Genomic DNA, 17,586 nt, shown 5'->3' on the forward strand with positions numbered 1-17,586 from the left:
GCAGAGGGAGGAATAGCGCTGCGGAGGGGGGCTTTGAGGGAGCCCCCCCCCCGCTAAGCACAGCAGCGCGGCGGCGATCAGACCCCTCCAGCAGGACATCCCCCTAGTGGGGAAAAAAGGGGGAAAGTCTGATCGCCCTGCCTGCTATCTGATCTGTGCTGCGGGCTGAAGAGCCCCCACAGCACAGATCACCCAAACCACCCGAAACCCGGAAGTGGTTAATTATAAAAAAAAAAGCATTACAATAAAAAACAAAACAAAAAGAACACATAAATATTTACATAAGGGTCGAAACTTTAATATCTATGTAAAGATGAAATATTTCCAATTTTTTTTATTATTATAAGCTTGTAAATAGTGATGGATGCAAAGCGGAAAAAATGCACTTTTATTTCCAAATAAAATATTGTCGCCATACATTGTGATAGGGACATAATTTAAACGGTGTAATAACCGGGACAAATGGACAAATACAATACATGGGTTTTAATCATGGAGGCATGTACTATTTTAAAACTTTAATGGCCGAAAACTGAGAAATAATGAATTTTTTCTTATTCCTCCTGTTAAAATGCATTTACAGTAAAGTGGCTCTTAGCAAAATGTACCCCCCAAAGAAAGCCTAATTGGTGGCGGAAAAAACAAGATGTAGATCAGTTCATTGTGATAAGGGCTGAAGTGGTTAAAGGAAAGATTGGGCCACTGCGATGGTTATTTTCATAACCAAATGTTACGAGAACCATTTTTAATTTGCTGCTTCAAACCTCACTGACTTATGCCATAAGAATGAGAAAGCTATTTGAATCTTACACAAGGTGCACCACTAGCAGGTAGCCTCTCACTTCGCACCCCTCCCTAACTACTTACCCAATACTGCATACTGCAAGCTGCAAAAAAGACATGTAAACATTTAAAAACTCAAACACTGGTGCATATGGCAGGGGCCCCGAACTTTGCCACTGCCCGGGACCCCCGAATCCCCATGAAACACCAATAGTGGGAGTGCAGGATAACCTCAGGATAATGATTGAATATACAGGTTTCTCCATCTAAAGCAGGTGTGTATTTTCCAAATGGAGCTTGTCAAAATCCAAAGCTTGCATTAATGAAACAACAGATTACTATTGAAAATGATGCTGATTACAATAGTTGAATTCCATGTGTGCATTTATTTCAACCCATGTTTACATTCTGTAGGGGTAAATGAAAGGGAGAATCTTTCTGTACAAGGTTAATATAGGGAGATCTCCAGTAAGGCCAGCTTCTAAATGTATTTTCTACATACAGGTAAATTATGCTTGCATCAACTCTGTGTTTTCCAGGTTAGATTTCAGGTTGGGTTGTACTGAGAATCTCTGTAACGGGCTGCCAATACAGGCCAGAGCTCTGTAGAGCACCAAATCTCAATGAATCTCTGTGCTGTACCAAATCTCAGTTAATCTCTGCAAGGCAACAAATCTCAGTGAGTTTCTGCAGAGTACCTTATCTCAGTAAATCTCTGCCAAATTCCAAATCTCAATAGAATCTGTAGGTTGTCACATCGCTGTGACTCTCTGCAGAGCATCAGAATCCAGTATTATCTGTAGAGCATTTTTACAATTTACTTGTATTGTACCAGATCTCGGTCATATCAGTATAGTTTCAAATCTCAATATCTGTAGAGTACCAAATCTAAGGGATATCTGTAGAGAACCAAATCTCAGTGATATCTGTAGAGAACCAAATCTCAGTGATATCTGTAGAGAACCAAATCTCAGTGATATCTGTAGAGAACCAAATCTCAGTGACATCTGTAGAGAACCAAATCTCAGTGATCTCTCTGGAGCAGAGTTCTCCAACCCTGTCCTCAAGGCCCACTAACAGTGCATGTTTTGCAGGAAACTAAAAACACGCACAGGTGAGGTAATGAGTGTCTCAGCAGAGCTGATTAACTACCTCTGTGGATTTATACAAAACATGTACTGTTGGTGTGCCCTGAGGACAAGGTTGGGGAACACTGTATCAAATCTTAGTGATCTCTGTAGAATATCAAATCTCAGTGATATCTGTGGAGGACTACATTTCAGTAATCTCTGTAGAGTATCAAATCTCAGTGATCTCAGTAGAGTATTAAATCTCAGTGATATCTGTGGAAGACTACATCTCAGTGACCTCTGTAGAGTATCAAATGCGAGTGAATTTTTACAAAGTACCAGATTTAGTCCGTTTCTGTTCAAACTCTCAATGTATCTCCACAACAAAGTCTCAGTGAACCCCTGTCAACAGTGTCTGCTGTCAGCTCTTCTACTTCATATCACACAGCCATGTTTCAAGTATGCTTAAAAACAAGAAGAGAATCGAGAGCCCAATATGGTGTAGTATTGTCAGGTAAAATGAAGAGGTCAATACAATTTTATGTATATATATATATATACTCACAAACACGGGTTACCAATAGGCAACCACTTTAAATGCAGGTGGGGAGCATTAGGACCTGACCCCACTCAGGTTAAGAAGTCGCTCTCTGTAGATAGTAGATGGGGATGCACCCCTCCACCCAGGGTGGACTAGAAGATAAGCAAAAACTCGGTATACAGAGGCGCCAGAGTAGAGTAAAACGTTTTAAAAACCGCTTAAAAGGAGAGGGGGATGTTAAGGTGGACTCACCTCCCTCTTACAAAAAAAGAAAACTCACTTGAGTCTCAATAAAATAGAATTGTCAAGTAATTTATTCAACTCCACAAATGCAACGCGTTTCGCGGGCGTGACCCCGCTTCCTCAGGCAAAAATAGGAGCTCAAACTTATTGCTTGACCCACTGAGTTGTGCTCCCATTTTTGCCTGAGGAAGCGGGGTCACGCCCGCGAAACGCGTTGCATTTGTGGAGTTGAATAAATTACTTGACAATTCTATTTTATTGAGACTCAAGTGAGTTTTCTTTTTTTGTAAGAGGGAGGTGAGTCCAACTTAACATCCCCCTCTCCTTTTAAGCGGTTTTTAAAACGTTTTACTCTACTCTGGCGCCTCTGTATACCGAGTTTTTGCTGATGTTTCAAGTGTACCTGTAACGTTCAAAAAAAGTTAGATACTCACCTCAGTAGGGGATAGCCTGTAGATCAGGGGTGCCCCTTGAGTAAATTGTGATCTGCTGGTAGATTGCAAAGGACTTCATGGTAGATCCTGACTGCACTACATTTTCCATTCTGTATATACAGCTGTGCTCCTAAAATTGTACATGGGTAGATCATTTTTAAAGTAGCTTACAAGCCGAGAAAGTGTTGGTACCTCTGCTGTATATGGTCTAGAGGCATCCCCAGCCTCCCAACGCCCTTCCTGTGCTGCACTGGGACCCTTTGAACAACCTTCAACATTAAAGTCAAAGGTTGCACGTGCCTGCACAGTAACACTGAGCCGCATGTGCACGGCTGTTTTTCCTCTGCCCATGAGAAGCTCCATGCTACTGTCCAGGCACCAACCCACTGGCACCTGCGCAGTGTGTCAGTGCTGGAAGGGAACACAGCTCCGAAGTTAAAGAGAAACCGTAAGCAAGAATTGAACTTCATCCCAATCAGTAGCTGACACCCCCTTTACCATGAGAAATCTTTACCTTTTCTCAAACGGATCATCAGGGGGCTCTGTATGGCTGATATTGTGGTGAAACCCCTCCCACAGTGTGATGTTATGACCAATGGTCCTGACCGTTTCCTGTCTGTGAGCCTTGTAGCATTGTGGCAAATAACAGCTGTTTCCAACTGCCAAACAAAGCAAGCAGCATCTCTTTCCACTGACATCACTTGCCAGCAGTAAAAATGTCACCATGTGATAAATGACAGGATGTAAATCAGGGAGAGGAAAGATTTTACAATGGGCAAACACTGACTAAATCATTTATACATAATTATTGTAAAAATGAAGCACTGTTTTATTACATTATTTTCACTGGAGTTCCTCTTTAAATGGAACTTAAACTGAGAAGGATATGGATTTTTCCTTTTAAAAATAATACCAGTTGCCCGACTCTCCTGCTGTTCCTGTGTCTCTAATACTTTTAGCCACAGCCCCTCAACAAGCATGCAGATCAGGTGCTCTGACTGAAGTCAGACTGGATTAGCTGCATGCTTGTTTCAGGTGTGTGATTCAGCCACTACTGCAGCCAAAGAGATCAGCAGGACTGCCAGGCAACTGGTATTGTTTAAAAGGAAACATCTATATCCCTCTCAGTTAAGGCCCCCTTTAAGAAGGATCCCGGCTGGCAGTGGAGGGGTTGCGGCGGATCCTCCTATTGAGGTAAGTATCTCATTTTTGTTCTACAGTTACAGGTTAACTTTAAAATGAGGATATTTAGCTGCAGAAGTCTTTATACTACAAAAAAGTAAACGAAACTGTTTAGTAAGCCAGCAGGCGATATATTGTACCTGGACCGGGATTTGGATTTTAGATCTAACAATAGTGACTAGAGGTCCAGCAGAAGTGAAATCTTTACAGTCCTTTTATTTATAGCCAATAGTTACTGAGGAAAACATTGACTGAGGGGTCATTTTAATCATTTGGCTTGAAATGCACCCTGGCAAATGACGAGCGCTCTTCCAGGGACAGGGATGATCAGTCACGCTGCAGCCCCAGTGACAGATTATTATACCTCTCACAGTAAATGTATAGTATGTGTTTGTAGATGCGTTATAGAAGTAGATTTCCACAATAATATACACCCCCCCCCCCCTCCAATCCATCTGTAAATCTTATTATCCATTATTTCATGGATAAGTGGAATTTCTTTCATCCTTTAGCGACTAGTTCCCCCTTATGCTTCTATATAGCAGTGGTGGCGATAATGGTAATTTATACTGACTCTGCACAGCAGTAAATTACTTAGCACCTTAACAGTGTGAGCCACCCTCATTCATCCTGCTGGCTGCCAATGACATCCAGGGCCAAGGATGGGGACCCCGGAGGATTTACCGTGCCTGGCTGCAAGCTCTATTATAGTATGTAGATTGGCTGCACATGCATCGGCATACAGTCCGTCACATTGCAGCCGCGAGTCACATTTATAACAGCTTCAGGGGAAGACAAACGGCGGGTTTCTACTCTTCACACACGAGTCTCTTACCTATACGGCGCGTGGGCTGCACGGCATAGAGCACTGCAAATATCTGGCCTTTTACACAAAGCTTTTCCTGATAATGAAACTATAAAAGACTTAAAGAGAAACTCCGACCAAGAATTAAACTTTATCCCAATCAGTAGCTTGATACCCCTTTTTACATGAGAAAACTATTCCTTTTCACAAACCGACCATCAGGGGGCGCTGTATAACTGATATTGTGGTGAGACACCACCCACAAAGAATTTCTGAGTACGTACTCTAGGCAAACACAGACTGAATCATTTATAAATGAATATTGTAAAAAAAAAATAAGTAATTCTATTCAGTACATTATTTTCACTACAGTTCTTTATATAATGCAGTTGTTGTTGCTGCCGCTGCTTGTTTATTTTAATAAACACAGGAACTTTGTGATCCACTTAATATACTGTATAATTCCCATAAACCAATTCAGTGGAGTATGGTCTGTGAAATAACTAGCTTATGCCTATTCAGGGCCAGTTCTAGACTTTTTGCTGCCTGAGGCAAACTTGTAAGGATGTGCTTCCTCCCGATTTTTGAATGATCGCGCAGCACCTGACAATTTATTCTGCTTCATTTAATGTTCTCACATGACCAAACAATCTGCTCACCCTAAGCCATTTCATTCCTCCTCAGTATGGACAGCAGTGCCACCTCCTCTCTTCTGCTGTGCAGGTCAAATGAAACACTGCTGCTCTCTTGCCTCCCCCTCCTTACTCACTGTCAGTAGAGATGGGAAGTTCGGATCTTTTCAATGATTCGGATGATTCGAATCGGATCATTGAAAGATCCGGATCTTTGATCCGAATCTCGAATCATTTTACTAGGGAAGCATTCGGGGGTTAAATGACTAGCAGGACAGGACTTTCCCTGCAGTGGACAGAGAAGGGGAGATGGTGGACAGAGAAGGGCAGGGAGTGGACAGAGAGGGGAGGAGGTGGATGAAGAGGGGTGAGCAGAGAGCAGAAATGTTTTTTTGCACACATTACCCACATGTTGCAATCATATGCTTTACATATATTTTACGATATGTGCGTCTGTATACTTTGAATGCAACCGTCACACAGTGAAAGAAAGCATTCCCCAATGTGTCCTTTTCTCACCTCGAACACTCATTATAAATGTAGGGAGAAGTGAAGTGCAGCTGTTTAGAGCAGAGTGCAGGAGGATCATATTGCACTGCAATCACAGTGCCTGCCCTGTCATTCTAGCCCAGCACGCTGTCTGCAAAGTTACTGAGCTGTGCTTCTGAGCCAAAAGTTTCCCATGTGTTAAATATGCAGCACTACGGAACAGACAGCCTAAAATCAGCAGCATATTATAGCCAGTACGTGTGCTCTACACATATCTGGCAGTGGCATCCATGTCCCCTCTCCTATCTACCTCTTCCTGTGCAAGGATGGCTCCCATCCAACTGAGCTATCCGTCTCTGCTCTGCTTCCAGGACCCCCCCTGTCCGCTGAGAGGGGGGCGTGCTGCTCCTGACTCCACCCCCTTTGTGATCCGAATCGTTCATTTTGATGATCCGGATGAATCGACTCACAAAATAGATTCGGATCAAAGATCCGAATCGTTCATGATCCGGACAACACTAACTGTCAGGCTCCTCACAGCATTACAAGCTGCTTTTCCCCAGTGATGACCTCTTCACCTCTCTCCCCTCTCACTTCTCCTACTCTGACTGCATGCTGTTAGTGTAAACACAGTACAGTAGTTCATCTCCATGTTAAGCAGTAGACCAGTTTTGGCACTTTTTTGTCTGACATTCATGATGAGGCTCTTCAATTCTTCCTCAGGGTAGGAACACACTAGGCAGAATCGCATATGCGTTTCCCATAGCACATAGTGGAAAACGCATATGTGACTCTGCCAAGTGTGTTCCTACCCTCAGTTTCAGCCATCAGACTGGTATCATTGACAGATCTCAGATTCTTAATGTTCCTGCCAGACAGGGGCATAGCAATAGGGGGTGCAGTGGTTGCGGCTACATCGGGACCCTTGGGCCAGAGGGGCGCTGAGGGGCCTTCCCTCAACTACAGTGTTAGCTCTCTATTGGTCCTGTGCTCATAATAATCACTTCTATAGATACTTTGAATAGTGGTAATCATTAACAAACTGCTCCCCATTCCCTTCTTGCACCTCTGACACTGTAGTTGCCATTGGCAGGTTTTGGTGCGCCGTATCAGTTGTTAAGTATAGAGTGCTTGGGGTGCCCCAATGTAAAACTTGCATCAGGGCCCACAGCTCCCTAGCTACACCACTGCTGCCAGTTATTTTAATTCCAGCAGGTGACTCATCCAAACCAGCTTTCCGCATTACATATTTAGCATAGAAGTTAAATAAATAAGTAGACAACATGTAACCTTGTATTTTCCTTACAACTAATGTTCTTGTTATCAGTACTACACGTACAATTCATTATCTCACAAGTTTATTTTCGCTTCAGATTTATTTCATGAATTAGCTATCCTTTTTCTTGAGGATAAAAATTAGTGAGGTGGAATTATTCAAGAGAACCGCTTTGTGAATCTCCCCAGTCTGTGAGGCATATAGACAAAGGAGTTATAGACAGTTCATGTACTTTAAAGTGAACCAGAGACGAAGCACCCTCATGTATTTTACCATATATATCAGTGGGAACATTAGAGAAAACACCTACCCTGCTCTCTGTTTCATCCTTCACTGCTCATCCTGCTTGTAATCAGCCCTGATAAAATCCCTGACTGAGCATTCTGTCTGGTTTTGCTCAGGAATCATTATAGCTGAGTCTGTCTTCTCTGATGGCTTTTCAAGCCCAAGCCTGCCCCTTATTGTTCTGCTATAATGACTCAACTATAATGATTCCTGAGCAAAGCCAGACTGAATGCTCAGTCGGGGATTTTATCAGGGCTGGTTACAAGCAGGATGAGCAGTGAAGGATGAAACCGAGAGCAGGGTAGGTGTTTTCTCTAAAGTTCCCACTGATATATATATATATATATATAGTAAAATACACGAGGGTGCTTCATCTCTGGTTCACTTTAAGGTTTCCATACTATTTTCAATAATATATTTTTACAATATTTCTTTTCTAACAAATTAAACATTAGTTTTAATACAAAAAGCAAATTTGATGAAAATTAGTTTAAACTCTGACACTTACTATCTACCATAAATATCGCTTGAATAGTCATCAGACTTCAGCGTTTCTTTGTTCGATTGACCCCAGTCGGACTGCTTGGGGGCAGGAGCTAGCAGGAGATAATTCTCTCCAGTGGAAGAATTTAGGTACGCTTTAATAGTTTACCCAATCTACCACAAATTGTACACCGCATGGCTAGCTTTATGCTAATCAGTTGTAAGTGTGTTACTGCATCAAATTCAGGTTACCACAATCTTTAAAATGCATAGAAAATTCAAGTACGTTTCATATTTCAACAAATTTGTTTCCATTTACAATTCTGGGAGCTTGTGTAGCAGTTGTCCCAGCATGCAACACAATACTGCCTCTGCAATATGCCCATTGTTGAGGGGGGTTATTGCTTTTAAAGGAGAACTGTAGTGAGAGGTATATGGAGGCTGCCATATTGTTTTCTGTTTAAAGTAAATGGAAACCCGTTCAAAAAATAGAAAGCCAGATATTACCTAAGTTGTGGGAAGGCTCAGGGTCCTAATGAGCTGTCCCTCTCCTCTCCTGGTGCCCGTTCCAGCGCTGGCTCTCCTGTAGCAGTACTTGACTAAATTGGTCAAATACTGCTATTTCCGCCGCCAAAAGGAGGCTTCAGAAGTCTTTGGGAGCCCGAGTATGCGTGTGCAGTGTAGAGCGGCCCATCTTCAGGAGTACTCGGGCTCCCAAAGACTCCTGAAGCCTCCTTTTGGCGGCGGAAATAGCAGTATTTGACCATTTAGTCAAATACTGCTACAGGGGAGCCAGCGCTGGAACGGGCACTAGGAGAGGAGCGGGACGGCTCATTAGGACCCTGAGTCTTCCCACTACTTACGTAATATCTGGCTTTCTATTTTTTGAACGGGTTCCCATTTACTTTAAGCAATACCAGTTGCTTGGCAGCCCTTTTGAGCTATTTGCCTGCAGTAGTGTGAATCACACCAGAAACAATCATGCAGCTAATCCTGTCAGATCTGACAAAAATGTCAGAAACACCTGATCTGCTGCATGCTTGTACAGGGTCTGTGGCTAAAAGTATTAGAGGCAGAGGATCAGCAGGATAGCCAGGCAACTGGTATTTCTTAAAAGGAAATAAATATGGCAGCCTCCATATACCTCTCACTACAGTTCTCCTTTAAAGAAAACCTGAACTGAAAATTAAAAGTCAAAATAAGCATACACAAGTCATAGTTACCTCCGGTGTAGTCTACTCCTCAATCTCTTTTTCCTCTCCTGTTTGTCCACTGTGATCAAGGGAATTCTCCATCCTCCATTTTGAAAATGGCCATTACACCATAACCGCTTTCTGGTCAGCACACTGTTAAACTGTAACATCACCCACTTGAGCCATAGGGAAACATGGACACATCAGTTCTCCTTTCAGCTGTAACTGACAGCAACGGATATATAACTGACAGTAACTGATATATTTCAGTTCTGACAAAATGTTGTCAGAACTGGAAGGGATCATTGTCAGAAGAAAATGGTGAGCTTCTGAGAAGAACTGATGGCAAGGTAACTGTAATGTTCATTTGAAGTTACCTTGAGTGTTTATTTTAAATAATTTTACTCAGTACAGGTTCTCTTTAAGCAATACCAGTTGCCTGGCTGTCCTGCTGATCCTCTGTCTCTAATACTTTTAGCCACAGACCCTGTACAAGCATGCAGCAGATCAGGTGTTTCTGACATTCTTGTCAGATCTGACAAAATTAGCTGCATGAGTGTTCCTGGTGTCATTCAGATACTACTGCAGCCAAATCGACCAGCAGGGCTGCCAGGCAACTGGTATTGTTTACAAGGAAACAAATATGGCAGCCTTCTTCTCACTGCGGTTGTCATTTCAGCCTGCAGTTAAATTAATGTTTATACATAAAGATAAAAAAATAGGACTTCAATGTATTTAATGTTTATTAGTGTGCAAGGCATGATAAGTTTTTGATTTGGACCCGCTTTTATTGGTGTGGCTGAAATTATTAAGCCCATTACCTTGATGTGGTGTCTGCCTACGTTTAGTCTTATGTTGTTTGTTTTCTTTTTTATGTCTTATGTGAACATTCTAAATGATGTCTCTTGTTTTTAGGGATGGACCAAATTTTATGAATTTTCCTTATCAGATCTTCGTGCTGCCTATGATATTATTGACCGATTATTTGAAGGTACGTTTATACAAATGGTATTTTAAGCATGCAAAATAAATAGGTAAATACTAGTCTCGCAGTGGTTTTCTTAAATGAATTAGGGTATGTTGAAACGTTTTAATAAAATTGAGTCCTCAAAGCGGTAAAGGTTGCAACATTAGCTTAGCTAACTTAGATGTTGAACGCCACCACTATGGGCTAGGCTTGCTAGATCCTTTTCTGGTTGTATGCTACAGGCTCCACCCATCCTCCCCCTACCTGCCCAGATCAGCCAGTCACCAAGTGTGACCTATAGGGAATGACTACACTAAGGATGCAATTGTATGCAGTTTGGAAATTGACGAATCACATGCAGCAGCTACTGCAATCGGTTGGTCCATTTCCAAGGTGAATGCATTTGCATAAAATTTGCATTAGCTTTATTACCCCTAGACACGTCCCAAGTTTGAGACTCTAAGGTTTGGAAAATATGACTCGAAGCAAAGTCCATGGGCGAAATATTGTGATTTGTAGGAATCACCCCATTTATATACTGTAGTGCAGATCTGCTTAAATCAGAATCATTTATTTCACCAAGTACAAAGGAGGGTTGCACCCAAAATTGGTCTTGGCTCATACAGGTTCTGGAAGGATGGGGAAATAATGTCTGAAAGCTAAGATCCAAGGCTGCCATAGTACAGCACCACCAGTCGCATTTGGCAATCCTCTATTATCCCTAAGGAGACTTCGAGAACGGGACAGAGGGAGGTAAAATGTTGCAAACAAGCAGGATAAGCTGGTACCTAATAGTCCTAGAGTTTTTTGGCAGCCAGGGATATTATTTGGTGCTAGACACTAAAGCTGAATTGGATGATGACGTTATTTGTTAAGGATAGGGCACTAGTCTAGTTTAGGGCACCCAGCAGCAAACCTCATAGAAAACAGTTGCCCAATTGCATCATCCTCTACAGCTCTAAGCTTTGAGATTGGCTGAACAGTGTGGGCCTAGTTTACTACAACCTTTCTGAAACGTTTCAGTTCTAAAGGGTGCTGTCCACTCAATCACGTTAGCTGAATTTCTGCTTGGTCCCCTAAACTAGACTAGTGTTAAGGGGTAGCAGATAAGGTTAGGCATATATGAGGAGGATCAGGGGTAAGGAGAGTCTTGCTTTAGTTGTGAGTTTCACAAGGTTACAGAGAAACCGTAACCAAGAACTGAACTTCATCCCAATCAGTAGCTTATACCCCCTTTCCCATGAGAAAATTTCCTTTTCTCAAACGGATGATCGGGGGCTCTGTATGGCTGATTTTGTGGTGAAACCCCTCCCACAGTGTGATGTCAGAACCTCACAGCTCTGAGGTGGGGGCCCTGTTGCATTATGGGAAATAACAGCGGTTTCCAACTGCCAACAAAGCAAGCAGCATCTCCTTCCAGTGACATCACCTGCCAGCAGTAAAAATGTCACCATATGATAATTGTCAAAATGTAAATCGGGGAGAGGAAAGATTTTACAATCGGCAAACACTGACTAAATCATTTATACATAATTATTCTAAAAATTAAGCACTTTTTTTATTACATTATTTTCACTGGAGTTCCTCTTTAAAGGGAGCCTTAACTGAGAGTGATATGGATGTTTCCTGTTAAACAATACCAGTTGCCTGGCAGTCCATCTGATCTCTGTGGCTGCAATAGTGGCTGAATCACACCCTGAAACAAGCATGCAGATAATCCAGTCTGACTTCAGTCAGAGCACCTGATCTGCATGCTTGTTCAGGGGCTGTGGCTAAAAGTATTAGAGACACAGGATCAGAAGGCGATTCAGGCAACTGGTATTATTTTAAAAGGAAAAATCCATATCCATCTCAGTTTAGGTTGCCTTTAAGCGCAGGTATCAGGGTGAAGTTACATTAAGGGTGGAGGTTAGAGTTGTACAACCCTATTTCCAAAAAGATGGGAGGATGTGTAAATAAAAACAGAATGTGATGATCTGAAAATCATGTAACCCAGTAGAGATGATTATTTAAAAATAGTTAAAAAATAAAAACAAAACAAAACAAAAACAGCAACTGTCTACATTGAGGAATATTATAGTTTTTTGGAAAATATATGCTCTGTTTGAATTTGATTTTGTTTACGATTCAAAAAAGTTAAGGTGTTTCCCAGTGTGTTGCATTACCTCTTCTTTTAACAACACTCTATAAGTGTTCGGGAAAACTTTTAACTTTCAAGTAAAAATAAAAAACTACGTTTGTCCAGTCTGGCTACCTTAAGAGAGACCTACCAAGGTCACACACCATACAATTTTTTATATATCTGTTCAATTTAAGAATTGCAATCAATTTTTCTGGCTAATTTTAATATTTCAAAAATCTGACCAATGTACCACACACATATGTTCAATTTTTTCCCAATTATGATAAAAATGATTGGAAACTCTGACAAAATTGCTAGGGTGTGTATATTAATAAATTGACAGTCTAAAGCTGGCCACTAACGGTCCAATTTCTAGCGAAAAATCGTTCGAGCGATCAGAAATTCTGATCGGATTGGTTGTAAATAATCTCCATTGGTGGACACAATCGATTATGAATGAGTGAAAAAAATGTCGCCCGAATGAATTTTCATCGAACGAAAATTTGGATTTTCTTGGTGGTCGTGATAGATAGGAAGCAATGATTGGTTAGTTGATGGTGTAGTGAACGATTTTTCGTCCGATCAGAATTTCTAATCGCTCGAACGTTTTTTCGCTAGAAATTGGACAGTTAGTGGCCACCTTAACACACACCATACAAACTTTAGAAAGATTGAAGAAAAATATCTGGCATTCCGGATCGATAAAAATAGAAGAAAATGGGAAATCCGATCGGATTTTTCAGTCGAATGAAAAAAAAGCTTTCGATTTCTTCGGGAGAGCCGATCGTTTTTTATCGAATTATTGTAAAATTGGATCATTTTATTGTATCGTATGTGGCCACCTTTACCAAGGTCAGACCGGACAAATGTAGGATTTTTTTTACTTGGAAGTTAAAGTTTTGCCCAAACACTTAGGGCTGGAACCCACAAGAGCGGTTTTTTGAGCATTTTGGCAGCGCTGCGATACGCTAGCGTTTTGCCTAAACGCTCAGCTGATGTTAATGGATGGGGCAACTTCCACAGGAGCGTTTGCGTTTCCCAGAAACGCAAACGCAGGACCTGCAGCATTTTGGGAGCGTTAGCTCTTCAATGTAAAGTATTGAAACGCTAGCAGAAACGCTCAGCAAAACCTAAACTGAGCGGTTTTGCTAGCGTTTTGCGGTTCAGCACACTGTAACAAAATTTAAAAAAATTCACAGGACCAATCAGGATAAAAACGCAAAACGCTACACAACCGCTGAGGAAAAAAATACACTGTTGCAAAACGCGACCGAAAACTCGCATGAATCCGCTTGCAAACCGCTCATGCAAAACGCTAGCGGTTGCGTTTTGCGTTTGCGGATTTCAGTGGGTTCCAGGCCTTACAGAGTGTTGTTAAAGCAAGAGGTAATGCAACACACTGGGAAACACCTCCATCCCTTTGATTTAGTTGCCATTGAATACCGTTAACTTGTTATTAAGCAGAATTCCCAAGCCCTATTTTAAGTGTGATGTTCCCAGCTCTTTCTCATTTAGTCGATATGAGGCCATGCCATTTGAAAATGAATAGTAAATCGAAAAGACTGGAAACAAACAGCAACTGTATTATGAGACAATAGTGTTTACCTTGTAAAGACAGAAGCAATGCATGCATTTAATATTTCAGCTGTAATTTTATATTCCACATCCCTGCCTTATCGCCTGTCATTGCAGTCTACCTTTTTTCTTTTTTTTTCTAGTTTTATTGTACTTTTTGACATTTGACATGCTGCCCAATTATGATATTTGGGGACATGCTTCTTTAATTAATGATACTTTTTAGGGGATGTGTTGCCTAATTATGTTATTTGGAGGGTGTGTCAAATTATGTTTTTTTTAGGGGACATATTGCATAATTATGTTACTTGGGGGGACATACTGCATAATTATGTTACTTGGTGGACATACTGCATAATTACGTGACTTGGTGGACATGTTGTTTAGAAATATGCTGCCTAATTTGGGTAATGTACCAACTAGGGATGAGCGTAATGAACTAATTACGAATTTCCGAAATTTCGCGAAATTACTACAATTACGATTTTAGCAGTAATCGAAATTTCGTAATTTTCGCAAATTACGCAAATTTTCGTAATTACGATTACGAAATTTAGTATTTTAAAGTTTGCAAAGGTTTCTATCCCTCTAGATGCCTAAAATGAATAACCAACCAACCTCCTCCTCCTCCTCCTCCTCCTCCTCCTCCTCCTCCTCCTCCTCCTCCTCCTCCTCCTCCTCCTCCCTCTCTCTCTCTCTCTCTCTCTCTCTCTCTCTCTCTCTCTCCAGAGATCTGTAGTATTTCAAAACCATACTCACATTCATGACATGTCCAGGGATCAAACCCAGGCCAACCACATGGAAGACAGCTATGCTCACCACCATACCACCAAACACACACTAAATAGACTGCTAACCTAAATCTTACTTGTAGACAGTCATATGAGACACATGCTGGGTGCAGGGCTTTGTGATTGGACCATGCGATAGAGTGAGGTGCAAAAATGAAATCATGCCTAGCAGAGGATGGTTTCACAGTGCTAAATGCTAGGCTGGCTGTGGTGCAATTGGTTAGTGTGTCTGGCTGGTAACAGCAAGGTTACAGGTTCAATTCCATCCAGGCATGTCTTTTCCTTTTGCGTTCAACAGTTGTCCAAACAGAGCCAACAGAGCCCCAGATAGCCATGTAGAGTTAGGTCACAGCTAGCCTGGCTGTGGTGCAATTGGTTAGTGTGTCTGGCTGGTAACAGCAAGGTTACAGGTTTGATTCCATCCAGGCATGTCTTTTCCTGTTGCGTGCGCGCGCTGCGCCATTGAACCCCATGGGGTATTTTGCGTGCGTAAAACTTTACGCATGCAAAACTTTGTGCTCGGTGTTTGGACAACTGTTGAACTCAAAAGGAAAAGACATGCCTGGATGGAATCGAACCTGTAACCTTGCTGTTACCAGCCAGACACACTAACCGATTGCACCACAGCCAGGCTAGCTGTGACCTAACTCTACATGGCTATCTGGGGCTCTGTTGGCTCTGTTTGGACAACTGTTGAACGCAAAAGGAAAAGACATGCCTGGATGGAATCGAACCTGTAACCTTGCTGTTACCAGCCAGACGCACTAACCAATTGCACCACAGCCAGCCTAGCATTTAGCATTGTGAAACCATCCTCTGCTAGGCATGATTTCATTTTTGCACCTCACTCTATCGCATGGTCCATGGTCCAATCACAAAGCCCTGCACCCAGCATGTGTCTCATATGACTGTCTACAAGTAAGATTTAGGTTAGCAGTCTATTTAGTGTGTGTTTGGTGGTATGGTGGTGAGCATAGCTGTCTTCCATGTGGTTGGCCTGGGTTTGATCCCTGGACATGTCATGAATGTGAGTATGGTTTTGAAATACTACAGATCTCTGGAGAGAGAGAGAGAGAGAGAGAGAGAGAGAGAGGAGGAGCTGGCTGGCTGGCTGGCTGGCTGGCTTATTCATTTTAGGCATCTAGAGGGATAGAAACCCTTACAAACCTGAAAAAGTAAAATTTCGGTTGGAGACACGAAATTCGTCATTACGGGAGTGAAATTTCGATTACGAAATTGTAAATTACGATTTGAAAATTAATTACGAAATTACGAATTTGGGTCGTAATGTTAAATTTCGCATTCGTAATAAAAGCAGTTCGAAATTTCGAAAATTTCGGCTCATCTCTAGTACCAACCTTATTTGATGAGGATCCAAATTTGTCCCATTTTGTTTAAATACAGCTCTTCTTGTCACTGAGAGTAACTGCATGAGACTGTAATCACGCAACTCTTAATTTACTAACCTTTCAGGCATGAAGTCCAATAAGAGCTAGGCAATGTTGGCAATTCTTTATTACCTAATAGGGCACATTTTTTAAGAAATGCAATTCAGGTTTGCTTGATTGCCTATGATATCTCTATTGAGCCCAGTAAATCAGGTTCAGTATGTCTGATTCAGAATGGTAGTATAGTTTTTATGACTGCTGTGTGCTATATTGGGACATTTTCTTTCAGGTGGAGGAAACTTTCAGTGGGAGTTTGTGCACGGTCTTCTGGAAAATGCAATCTATGGAGGCCGAGTAGATAACTACTTTGATTTACGAGTCCTTCGCTCATATCTGGAACAGTATTTCAATGCTCATGCTGGAGGATTAAGGGGAAGCAAGATGACTTTCCCATTGTCCCGATCTCTGCCAAATTCCTGCAGCACTGTGGTAAGGATTCTGCTTATCAATGTATCATCTTTCTTTATTCTGTAATATAAGGGAGTTTGGAAACAATGCAGTCATTATTGTTATTCTTGAGGAAGGACAGATGCATAAAAAGCTGTTTGTTAGAAACAACAGTCTGAGCAGCTGCTAAGGGGCCTAGGATCATATAGGGGCCTCGTTTGCCCCTTAACTGCACTTTTTTGTGTCTCTCACACCATGCTACTGCCAGACACTTGTCCTTAAAGGTGCGTACACACGCCTGATCTCTTCAAACGACGGGTCGTCGGACTCGCCCGCGGAGCAGCCGTTCTGACGACAGTTTCCCCGTGTGTACAGTCTGTCGGCAGGCTGATAAGGCTGGTTTTTACTGATTCGCTGAGCTATGCAATAAAATGCAATGGAAGCTTTCAGAGCAGATGAATAGTACTTTGGGAATTTGTAGACAGATAATATTACTTGTGCACAAAAGCAAACATGGTAACTGAATGGGTAACAAAAAGTAGAAAAACACATTTTTAGTGAATGTTATGTCACAGTTTTATCCCACTTTAAAGGGTTCCTAAAGTGACATGGGGCCTATTGCATGAACTGCTGGTAAATTTGCAATATGCAGGAAGCACATGGCAGTGCGCAAGGATTTTAAATCTTTGTTTTTCTTTTTTTGTACTTGGGTGTAGGAAATCCGTGTATATGACTTCAGTGTGTGTGGGAATGGCCGTTCCCCTGAAATGTTTGCGCAGCTTCCATCTACAGTTTTCACAGTGCCGATTTCTAAACAAAATGGGAAATATGGCTCGTCTTTATGGGCAACAAGCATTTGAGGAACTGGGCTATATAGATC

The 17,586-nt window shown here is 41.8% G+C and overlaps 1 protein-coding gene across 2 annotated transcripts in view; it reads left to right on the forward strand.

The window, feature by feature from the left end:
• DYNC2H1 (dynein cytoplasmic 2 heavy chain 1) overlaps nucleotides 1–17,586 on the forward strand; it is a 508,393-nt gene that overhangs the window by 326,981 nt on the left and 163,826 nt on the right. For both annotated transcript variants that reach the window (XM_068266870.1, XM_068266871.1), the window contains exons 80-81: nucleotides 10,332–10,407; nucleotides 16,549–16,748. In XM_068266870.1, coding sequence (XP_068122971.1) covers nucleotides 10,332–10,407; nucleotides 16,549–16,748 — 276 coding nt within the window. The remainder of the gene's footprint in view (nucleotides 1–10,331; nucleotides 10,408–16,548; nucleotides 16,749–17,586) is intronic.

Source organism: Hyperolius riggenbachi, chromosome 2 (assembly GCF_040937935.1).
Source record: "Hyperolius riggenbachi isolate aHypRig1 chromosome 2, aHypRig1.pri, whole genome shotgun sequence".
Taxonomy (NCBI): Eukaryota; Metazoa; Chordata; class Amphibia; order Anura; family Hyperoliidae; genus Hyperolius; species Hyperolius riggenbachi.